We start from the raw sequence: 10,949 nt of genomic DNA on the forward strand, positions 1-10,949 counted from the left end.
TCTAGGGACGGGAGGGGGCGTGGCCGAGCTCTGGGGCGGAGGGGAGCGTGGGCGGGCCTTGGGGACGGGAGGAGGCGGGCCTGGCCCTCTGACTACAGGGAAAGACGTGGCTGGGCCTCTGGGGCGGGGCGGGGCGGGTTGTTGCCGGAAACGAACCCGGGCCTGTGACGTCCGGAAGTGGAGCAGCTACCGCAGCGTGGCTCTGGCAGCTGCCGAGGCGGCTTTTGTCTGCAAGCTCCAGGCGATCTACTGAGATGGCGAGCGCAGGTGCACCTGCAGCCGCAGTCCCCACCCTGGCTCCGCCTTTGGAGCAGCTCCGGCACTTAGCAAGGGAACTGCGGTTGCTCCTGCCTGGAGTGCGGGGTGAGCTGACGCAGTTGGGACGGGCGACGACAGGGGCGGGCTTGGGGTGGGGGAGAGGCCAGGTTGTGGCGGCGGCGGGGGCAGGGTCCCGAGCGGAGGAGGTGGGGGTCCGAGGTGACTCCGCTTATCTCTCTCTTCCTTTTGCCACCGCCTGCCCACACGCTACACCCACCAGTCGGCGAAGCCCGGGAGACCTCCAAAGAGTTTAATCGGGAGACGTTTTGGAGTAGACTCAGTGAGTGCGTCTCTTGTTGGGGACTCCCATCTGTCATCTCTTCCAGCGTTCCGACCCCTTCCCCTCCCGCTTTCCCCCGCCGGTCCTCTCTGTGGGGATACCTCACCTTACCCGTACATACTCGGCGTCTCAGAGGTTGATGGTGTTTTTGAGACGTCTCAGCCAGCAGGGGTGGAGAAGGGAACGCTTTATCTTCCAAGTCCGTGTAGCAGCTGCAGCATCATCCTTATGGCGCTACGTATTGACTCCTGCCTCCTCCTCTGTCACCCCCAGATGAGGCAGCCGTGAAAGTGTCCGGGGAAGCCACGACTCTGACTGAAGTCTTCTCTCGACTTCCACTGCCGTCTCCGCAGGTGGGCTTTATTTTCCTGGAATCATTGTGCTGCCTCCTTATTTCTTAGGAATCCTCTCATTTTCTTTTCACCTTTTACACTCAAACCAGGGGATTTATTTTTCTCGTCTGTCAAATAAGATTTCGGTTCTCATCTCACAGAATTGTTGTGAAGACCAAATTGCCAAGTGCAGTACCTGGCGTGGAGTGGGACAGTCTTCTAAATATTGGTTCAATTTGAAGTTCATCCTGGTTATTTCCTTCCTGATAATGTTTTTTAAGCACTTGCTATTTGCTGGGTGCTTTCACATACATCGCCATCTGGCAGATGAGTAAGCAGGCTCAGAAGCTCAGCTTAGGGTAAATAAGCAGCGGAGCTAGGATTTAAATTAGAGTCTATCTGATGTCTAGGCTACACTTTTTCTGTTATACTACGTAATACCCTTGTTATATTGAATTATTTTTTATATTTAATCAGTAACGTGTATACAGTATAAAATTCAAAAGATATCAAAGTTGTGTGCTAAAAAGTTTATATCTCCCCTCCCCAATTCCTTTTGTGTTACTCCATGTATATTCTATGCATATACACACTTATGTGTATGTGCCTGTTTCTTTTTACACAAATGATAGGATACCATGAACACTTCCCCTTCTGGACCTTCCTTTTTAAAAAGAATTATCAATCATAGGACATATTATTTTTATTTTTTGTGTGTGTGAAGAAGATTGGCCCTGAGCTAACATCTGTTGCCAGTCTTCCTCTTTTTGCTTGAGGAAGATTGTTCCTGAGCTGACATCTGTGCCAGTCTTCCTCTCTTTTATGTGGGATCCCACCACAGCACAGCTTGACAAATAGTGCTAGGTCCACGCCTGAGATCTGAACCTGCGAACCCTGGGCAGCAGAAGCCTAGCATGGGAATTTAACCACTATGCCACAGGGCTGGCCCCCTCATTAGCACATATAAATTGATTCTTAGAAGCACTTATAAAGTTGCACAGTTCTTTGTAATGGCTGCATGGTATTTAATAGAGTGGATATAACCATAATTTATTTAACCAATATTGTTAAGTAGACATTTAAGCTGTTTCCAACATGTAACTGTTATAAATAGTGCTGTGGTAAATTGTGTGATACAATCTTTGTTTATGTGTGTATATCTGTAAAAAAAATTCTCAGAAGTGAAATTGCTACAACAAAGAATTTATGCATTTTTAAGAGCGCTTTATTATAAAACTAATGAAAATAAACATGTCAGCTGTGACCAGTTTTTCTAGAGCTAGATATACTTAATTTGGGAGTAAGCTTATTTTAAAATGGCATATTCATTGCCTTATTTGATTTTCATAGTCAATAGTTTCATTCTCTTTTCCAATCTATATATCCAGATGTTTTGAAATGAAAAAATATTTTTTTGCTGCATCTACAATGGTAAAGTCTCTCCCACTACATACCTCAAAGATCTGTGATGAGGAAACAAGAGATGAATTGTATGAGAGCACTTTAAAAGCTTTGTGGAAGAAAGTCAATATTTATTTCAAAAGGAGTAGTAATATTACCTTATTTTTCTTATCTGCTGACTCCCTTCTTTCAAATACACTTAGGACTTGCTGCTAAAATTCACAACTAGTAAGATACCCTGAGGAGGTAGCATAGAGCTGTTTTTCTTTACACGTTCAGGACAATGGTTTCACTCAGATGAAAAATTAGAATTTGCTTTTATCTGAATTATGTGTATTTGAATCACAGTTGCTTTCTTAGAATCTCAGCACGTTAGTCCTACTGGAGAGTGGTTTTGTTTTTTTAATTGTGGTCCATCTGGACTCGTAGTTTTGTAAAATTATGTTTGGATATTGAAGCAGTGTCAGCTTGCTGCAAAAGTTTCTAAATACTCTCAATCACTGTACTTATCCATTCTAGACTGGTGATGAGCAGTTTACAGACTAGCACCAATCTGTGGACCAATTTTGCAAAGCACTGGCTTAGAATTTAGCAGAGAAGTGAGGACAAGGAAGATAGGAGAAAGCCAGTGACTGCTTAGAAGGAAGATAGTCAGCTTTGAGCATTGTAGAGTCCATGCTGATTATCTTTAGGTATACAGTTATGCCTTGCTTAATAATAGATACTTTCTGAGAAATGCATCATTAGGCAATTTTGTTGTTGTGGGAACATGATAGAGTATATTTACACAAACCTAGATGGTATAGCCTACTACACCCCTAAGCTTTATGGTACTAATCTTATGGGACCACTATTGTATATGCGGTCTATCATTGTTGGAAACATTGTTATGCAGCACTTGACTGTCTTGTGATTCTGTTAGAGAGACCAGACACCTGGTTATTGGTCTAAGATAGGGTTGGCAAACTTTTTCTGTAAAGGACCAGATAGTAAATATTTTATTAGGCTTTGCAGGCCAACTACTTAACCCTGCCCTTGTAGTGCGAATACAACTACAGATGGTCCCCGACTTACAATGGTTTGACTTACGATTTTTTGACTTTATGATGGCGCTGTGTGAAAGAAATACGCATTCAGTAGAAAGCAATACATATTCAGTAGAAACTGTACTTTGAATTTTCAGTTTTGATCATTTCCCCAGGCTGGTGGTGTGTAGTACTACTCTCTCATGATGGTGATGCTGGGCGGCAGCAGGTAGCCACAGCTCCCAGTCAGTCTTGCAATCACGAGGGTGAACAAGGGTACACTTAAAACCATTCCATTTTTCAGTTTCAGTATGGTATCCAATAAATTACATGAGATATTCAACACTTTATTATAAAATAGGCTTTGTGTTAGGTGATTTTGCCCAACCTTAGGCTAATGTAAGTGTTCTGAACACAGCTAAGGTACGTTAGGCTAAGCTCTGATGTTCGGTAAGTTAGGTGTCTTAAATGCATTTTCAACTTATGATATTTTCAACTTACAATGGGTTTATTGCGGTGTAACCCCATCATTAAGGAAGAGCTCTATAGATAATATGTAAATAAAAGAGTGTGGCTGTATCACAGTAACACTTTATTTATAAAAACTGGCAGTGGGCCTGATTTGGCTCATGGGCCATATTTGCTAACTCCTGGTCTAAGGTATGGTGAATACCTCACAGAAGATCATGAATGTCTTGGGATATAGACTATCAGGAATAAGTTTTTCCTGCCCTTTCTTAATGTTTTAATGAGTTGTCAGTTCAGGCTCTGGTGTCTGGCTGACTCCTCTCTGGTATGTGCTAAGAATAGCACAAGGCCTAACTCATACTAGGACTTCAGAAAATGTTTGATGATGCTGTATAGATGTCTGCTCTCTTCCACAGCAGATGGGTTGACCACATTAATATAATCCATTTCCTTTTTTCATTCTGAAATGGGTCCATGACCTCATAGGAAACCCAGAGGTTCTGTGAACAAGTCCATGCTGCCATCCAGGCAATTATTGCCATATACTATTCGCTTCCCAAGGATCAGGGTAAGCCACTATGTGCACATAAATGTTCAGTTTATAGAGTAGATCTTTGATAACATGACAGCTTGTGTCCTGAAACTTTTTACCGTTTCCTCAATTTGAGCATATAATGTAACTTTCTCCCATAAAATGCAGTCAAGGATAATTTTATAGCATCAGTAACCTCCATAAATAAGCCTTTATGCTAAGGTACAGATGCTGTGTTCCTATCTCCTCTGCCTTGCCGGACTCTGAGGTTTTTAATTCTTACTGGCTCCTCCATCTCTAACCCACAGATGCTGGCTTAATCTCAGCCCTATACCCAGGCCCAGGCCGTCCCCTGTCTCCTCTAGCCCTGTTACAGCACACACTGTTTCTGAGCTCCCTTATAGGTTAGCTGACCTCCAGCCCTGCCTGTAGATTAATGCCTTGATTATAATCATGCCAAAATTATAAATGAATACATCTCTCATGGATCTTCAGGGTTACTCGCGAATGGTTTAAACTCTTAAGTGGTTCATCCACACTTGTCAAGGTACCATACTGTTCTTTGTGCATGAATACATGCTGTCATGGAAAGATTTTATTCCAGATCTCTGGAGAAAAGCACTAAGGAATGGTGGGAGGAGCAAGAAAATGACATGGGATATAAACAAGACCTGAGTTTTGTGTCAGCATTCCAGTTAAAGCATGTGGGTTCTCATTACCTCAGGTTCTGTAGGGCTTAAACTCTCAGAAAAGCAGATAGTGACTTCTGGAAAGAAGACCAGGCTGCTGAATCTTTGCATTTGGCTACAGGAATCACCCTGAGGAAGCTGGTTCGGAGCGCCACTGTGGACATTGTGGATGGCATGGCTCAGCTTGTGGAAGTGCTTTTCATCACTCCAAGGTAGTGATGCCACAGTTGGGGTTATCAGTTAATGGGGTTCTTTGCTTCAGGGAGGGGAAAAGCTCATTTCAACAGCAAAGTTACCGATAGCTGAGAATGATGACCAGCAGGAAGGAGCTTTGTAGGAGACAGGAACCTAGGTTATTGATATATCCTTATTGATTCCTTTCCCCAGCCCCGAGAACAATGACCTTATTTCCTGCAACAATGTCTGGGTTGCGTGCCAGCAGGTGCCTCGGATACCAAGAGGTGGGTGAGAGTGGGAAGTGGGCCACTGACTCTGCTGGCCATAGCAGACAGACCTCTCAATCTGGTTTCCAGTTTTATAGCATGTATGTATTTTAACTTCTATAAAGAGGTTAGTGGAATTTATATTGTTTATCACCAACATCAAAAGATAGGCCTTAATACCTTTTGACAGTCTTTTTAGTTCTCACACTTCTGAATTCAAACTCCCCTCCCCCTCTGGCCTTCTTGTTAAATAAATGTGGTTTGTTCTCCTGGTCCTGCCCTAGGAGCAGTAAAATGGGACACACCGAAGCAGTTATAAGGTAGAGCCAGCTAGGCCAAAAGCAGTGGTCATCCAAGAGGACCATGGTGGGAAATATTATGTGACCATTTTATTTCTTCTTGTGGTGAATGAGGAAAAGCTTTTTAGCCCCCAGTCTGGGCACCCAGAGGATGTGGGTGGGAAGAGTTTTACATTAAACTGCCACCCTTATTTACTGTCCTTGGCACTCCCTTCAAATGGGAACACTGTTGGTTGCCCTTTGCAGATTTAAGAGAATTATTGGGTTTCTGCTGTAATCCCAGTGCTTCTGATTTTTCACTCGTAGATAACAAAGCTGCAGCCCTTTTAATGCTGACAAAGAGTGTGGATTTTGTGAAGGATGCACATGAGGAAATGGAGCGGGTGAGGCGACCTCTGTCTTTGTTGATCATTGGAAGGCAACTCTGTGACTAATAGATGAGAATTGATTATAGAGGCGATGTCCTGAGCATTGACCACATAGGTCCCATCCTCACTCCTGTCCCCCATCTCCCACCCCCCACCCCATGCCCATGTGTGATTTGGTGCCACACCCCTCTGTTCCATTGCTGGACTAAGAGAGTGAGAGCAGGGTTTATGAAGTGATTCACCTCTGTAGTCATTAGTGAAGTAGCTGGCTGAGGTTTGGGGACAACTCAGACATGATGCTGAAAGTATAATATGCTTTTTTTTTTTTGCGTTCAAATATATCATGGTATGTCTTAGGCTGTGGAGGAATATGACCCTTACTGTGGCCTTTTGAATGACACTGAGGAGGACAACTCTGACAACTACGGTGATGAAGGGGATGATGTGTTGGGATGTCCAAACAATCGGGACTTATATTGGTCAGAGGAAGACCAAGAACTTATAACCCCATGCCTTGCACTGGTGAGAGCATCCAAAGCCGGCTTGAAGAAAATCCGGATCTTAGTGGCAGAGAATGGGAAGAAGGATCAGGTGGCCCAACTGGATGACATTGTGGATATTTCTGATGAGATCAGCCCTAGGTGAGCATGATCCCCACTTGAATCTTCTGGGCAGCAGCATTCTGATCTCAGCTTGTGCTGTCACCCCAAGATTTTTCCCCAGTTTTCTATTTTGAAAATTTTCAAACCTACAGGAAAGTTGAAAAATTATTGCAGTGAACACCCATCGTTCATCTAGATTCCCCTGTTGTTCACATGTTTTTCTGTGTTGGTTTCTGTATAGATAGACGTGCCATTTTTTTTCCCTGAACCATTCGAGAGTAAGTTGCAGACGTCAATGACGTTTCACCCCTAAATACTTTGGCACGCATCTCCTAAGAACAGGCATTCTTATTCTTATTTGCATTATTACATCCAATAAATTTGACATTGAATATAATAATATTATCTAAGATTCAGATTTTCCCAGTTGTCTCTAAAATGTCCTTTATAGCTTTTTTGTTTTTTTTTTAATCCAGGGTTCCATCAAGGTGTCACCTTGCATTTGGTTGTCATCACTTTAGTCTCTTGCAACTAGAACAGTCTCTCTCCTTTTTAGTGTTGTTTTGAAATTAACATTTTAAAGAATCCAAGTTAGTTGTCTTGTAGAATATCCAACAATCTGAATTCATGTGATAGTTTTCTCATGATTATAGATTATATTCAGATTAAACATTTTTTGGCAAGAGTATCACATAGTTGAATGTTTTGTGTTTCTCATTGCATCATATTGGGGAGGCACATGATGTTAGTTTGTTTCATCATTGGTGGTACTAAATTTGATCTCTTGGTTAAAGTGGTACCCACTACAGTGGCGTTCCAGAGATGAACCCTGCCTATACCGGTTGTTAAATTGATGGTTTCAGATTCTCACATTTTTAACTGAATTAATCATGTCCCATCCTATTGGCCAAGGGAGTTTTTTTCTCCCAGCTTCCTAGTGAAATGGGATATGTCTGCGTTCAGTGAATACCAGTTCAATTGGTTCTATCTTGGTTGCCTGGTTGCCCAATTTAAGGAACTCATAGGCATTTCTGGGACAGTCATTTTCTTACTAGTCACATCCTTCGTTGTAGACTGGAAACCACCTAGCTGAGCTTTGTTCCTTTTTTGGTTTATGTTTATTTTTGCTTTCTGCCCTTAGTGTGGATGATTTGGCTCTGAGCATATATCCACCCATGTGCCACCTGACTGTGCGAATCAATGTAAGTACCAGCTTTGAGAGAATAGCTACAGAGCTAACTGGTAGAATTTCACCAATCACTAGTATTTCCTTTAAGCTATAGGGAATATCTTTATTTGTTGCGCTTGGATGCAAGTGCAACAGTAATGTCACAGTTCTTACAAGTGTTTGTCCTTGATAAATATTCGCTGAAGTTGAATTAGAATACCCATGAGCTCTGGTAGCCCTGTCTTCTATAACCACTTGAGTAATCATTTGGAAAAACCAGAAGACTTAGAAAATGCTGGGGCCAGCCCAGTGGCGCAGCAGTTAAGTGCGCACATTCTGCTTCGGCAGCGTGGGGTTCACCAGTTCGGATCCCGGGTGCAGACATGGCACTGCTTGTCAGGCCATGCTGTGGTAGGCATCTCACATATAAAGTGGAGGAAGATGGGCACTATGTTAGCTCAGGACCAGGCTTCCTCAGCAAAAAGAGGAGGATTGGCAGCAGTTAGCTCAGGGCTAATCTTCCTCAAAAAAAAAAATAGTAATGCTGCTTTGAAAAGAAAGTCTTCAGTAATTTAAGATCCTCTCAACCTGAAGTCACAAGTTTCTAATTTCTAGTATAGGCAGAAATAAGTGTTCCGGGGACATACTCTGTTCTAATATAAACACATCATGTGATTTAACCATGGAGGGTCAAGCTCTTTATAAAAATCTGATTTTATTGTATTCTTTCAAGTCCTGGTTCCTGTGGTAGAGAATGTTCTATTTTTAGAAACTCTGTTCTTATCTCTGATATTACTGGAAAAAGAAGTAAAACTTCTAAATGGCTTATATTTTATAACCAGATATATCAATCCTAATAATATTTGATAAATTAGATAGTGGCAATTAGATTCATCAAATGTATCTTCACAATGTGCAAAGACTTTGAAGTAGAATAGGATCCTTTTGGGCATTAAGTTTTTTTTCCCATTCACTTTTTAAAAATTGACTTCCTAAGAAGTAAACATCTTTAGCAATATCCCTCGTCAATTATCCTGAATAAAATTTAAAAATATGTACTATATATTGGTGGCATACATACATCATCATGTTATCTTGCTATTGGTTCTTAAAATTCTGTACATAGATTTTTTTTTTTTTTTTTTTTTTGGTGAGGAAGATTGTCCCTGAGCTAACATCTGTGCCAGTCTTCCTCTATTTTGTATATGGGATGCCACCACAGCCTGGCTTGATGAGTGGTCTGTGCCTGGGATCCAAACCCACAAACCCTGGGCCACCAAAGCGAAGCCCACGAACTTAACCACTACGCCACCAGGCTGGCTCTGACTTTCGTAAAAAGAAACATGAGTTGTTTCTGCTATATATTCTGAGCTGTCAGCAGCTGGGACAAATTCAGCTTATGTTCTTCCTTTTTCTGTTTTTTTTTTTAATTAAAAAATATTTTAAATTTAAAAAAATGTATAAAAATGTTATAGCAACGCTATTAATCAGACTTTGCTAATTAGAAAGGAGTCCATAATCCTACTATCCTAATGTAATCAGCATTTTTGTTTTTGTCTATTTCCTTCAAGATTCTTTATTTTACGGTTTTATTATTTGAGTCTTTTAAAATATTTTAGCTCTCTTTTCTTTTTTAGGGTAGGGCTCAGGGTGAGTAACTTCTGTTTCTTTTCTAGTCTGCGAAACTTGTATCCGTTTTAAAGAAGGCCCTTGAAATTACAAAGTGAGTATGAGGACTTCTCCACACATAGCTTTTTGAGAATAAGCTATCCAGCCATTCTCAACTCCCAAATCCCCATTTCAGGGAGTGGAGGAAGGTGGGTATGGTGTCTTCTTTCAACTTCGGCTGTGGAGCAGCTGAGTTTCTGCAAAGAAACTTGCCTTACTATAGTTCCCCCTGTGCCCCTGTTGAGGATAGATTTTTCCCTTGACAGTATAATAAATTTGACCTCTTTTTTCCCATTCCATTCACAGAGCGAGCCATGTGAACCCACAGCCAGAAGATAGTTGGATCCCTTTACTTGTTAATGCTGTTGATCATTGCATGAACAGAATCAAGGAGCTCACTCAGAGTGAACTTGAGTTATGAGTTTGCAGGCTCATTTGTGCTCTCCTCTTTCCCTTCCTTACTGTCACAGCCAGGCTCTGATGTCTGTGTTTAAAATGGGGCTAGACTGCTTTCTAGATAGAAAGGGAGTCCCTTTCTGTACTTACCCAGAGACTCTATCACCAAAGATTCTTGGTTAGGCCAGACTGGCAATTATTTATAAACCATACGAGTATGATTTATTTTTCTGTGCTAGATAAAAAAGTAATTGCATGAGTTTGGGTTCCTGAGAGGTCTCTCAGAGATTCCTGGGGAAACTGCCTTGTTTCCTATTTACAATAAAATGTGTCGTTTTATTGTTAAAGATGTTGGTAGTCTCAATAAAATGCTAACCTGCCAGTGGTTAAATGAGTACCCTTCAAAGTTTCTTTCTACCAGGAATACAGTCGGTTGAGACTAAAACATTGCTTTCATTTGAGTTTATAGGTCTAAAGAGCTGATTTGATCAGAAGTATATTTAGAACAAAAACATTTGATTTTAATTTATTTAGAGAAAATGACTCCAAAGGCCCTGTTAGTACTTCAGCATATTATATAAGATCAGTATTCTTAAGTCCTTCTGAATATTATTCCAGGTTACTCCATGCCTCTAAAATTATTTTTTGGTATTGAGCTCATTTGTTAGGTTTGTCCACCTTATTGAACAGATTTTTTTTTCTTGTACATACCTGTATTGTTGTTCTCTGTTATATGTTACATCTGTCTCAAATTTAGATACACAATTTTTATAAATCAAAAAATGGTAAATGTCTAAGAGAGTTTATATAATTTTTTTTAAAGATTTTATTTTTCTCCCAAAGCCCCCTGGTGCATAGTTGTGTATTTTTAGTTGTGGATCCTTCTGGTTGTGGTGTGTGGGATGCTGCCTCAGCATGGCTCGATGAGCAGTGCCATGTCCACACCCACGATCCCAACTG

General features: G+C 41.3%; 1 protein-coding gene across 2 annotated transcripts; it reads left to right on the top strand.

The window, feature by feature from the left end:
* The first annotated feature begins 146 nt into the window (after window positions 1-146).
* On the top strand, window positions 147-10,380 carry CCNDBP1 (cyclin D1 binding protein 1). Of its 2 annotated transcripts, XM_046655138.1 has the most exons (11): window positions 148-363; window positions 539-598; window positions 872-951; window positions 4,311-4,392; window positions 5,167-5,257; window positions 5,433-5,506; window positions 6,094-6,170; window positions 6,513-6,796; window positions 7,899-7,959; window positions 9,602-9,648; window positions 9,900-10,380. In XM_046655138.1, the coding sequence occupies exons 1-11, from the start codon at window positions 255-257 to the stop codon at window positions 10,012-10,014; spliced, it is 1,080 nt and encodes a 359-aa protein (XP_046511094.1). In that variant the 5' UTR covers window positions 148-254; the 3' UTR covers window positions 10,015-10,380. The 2 variants fall into 2 exon arrangements, with proteins under 2 accessions (XP_046511095.1, XP_046511094.1); XM_046655139.1 differs by lacking the exon at window positions 539-598 and having other exon boundaries at window positions 147-363.
* The last annotated feature ends 569 nt before the right edge of the window (window positions 10,381-10,949 follow it).

The sequence above is a fragment of the Equus quagga genome, chromosome 2 (genome assembly GCF_021613505.1).
Source record: "Equus quagga isolate Etosha38 chromosome 2, UCLA_HA_Equagga_1.0, whole genome shotgun sequence".
NCBI lineage: Eukaryota > Metazoa > Chordata > Mammalia > Perissodactyla > Equidae > Equus > Equus quagga.

Coding starts and splice junctions, on each gene's coding strand:
- CCNDBP1 (XM_046655138.1), top strand. CDS start 255: ATGGCGAGCGCAGGTGCACCTGCAGCCGCAGTCCCCACCCTGGCTCCG. Junction 4,393..5,166: donor TTCGCTTCCCAAGGATCAGG/GTAAGCCACTAT, acceptor ATTTGGCTACAG/GAATCACCCTGAGGAAGCTG. Junction 5,507..6,093: donor GGTGCCTCGGATACCAAGAG/GTGGGTGAGAGT, acceptor TTTCACTCGTAG/ATAACAAAGCTGCAGCCCTT.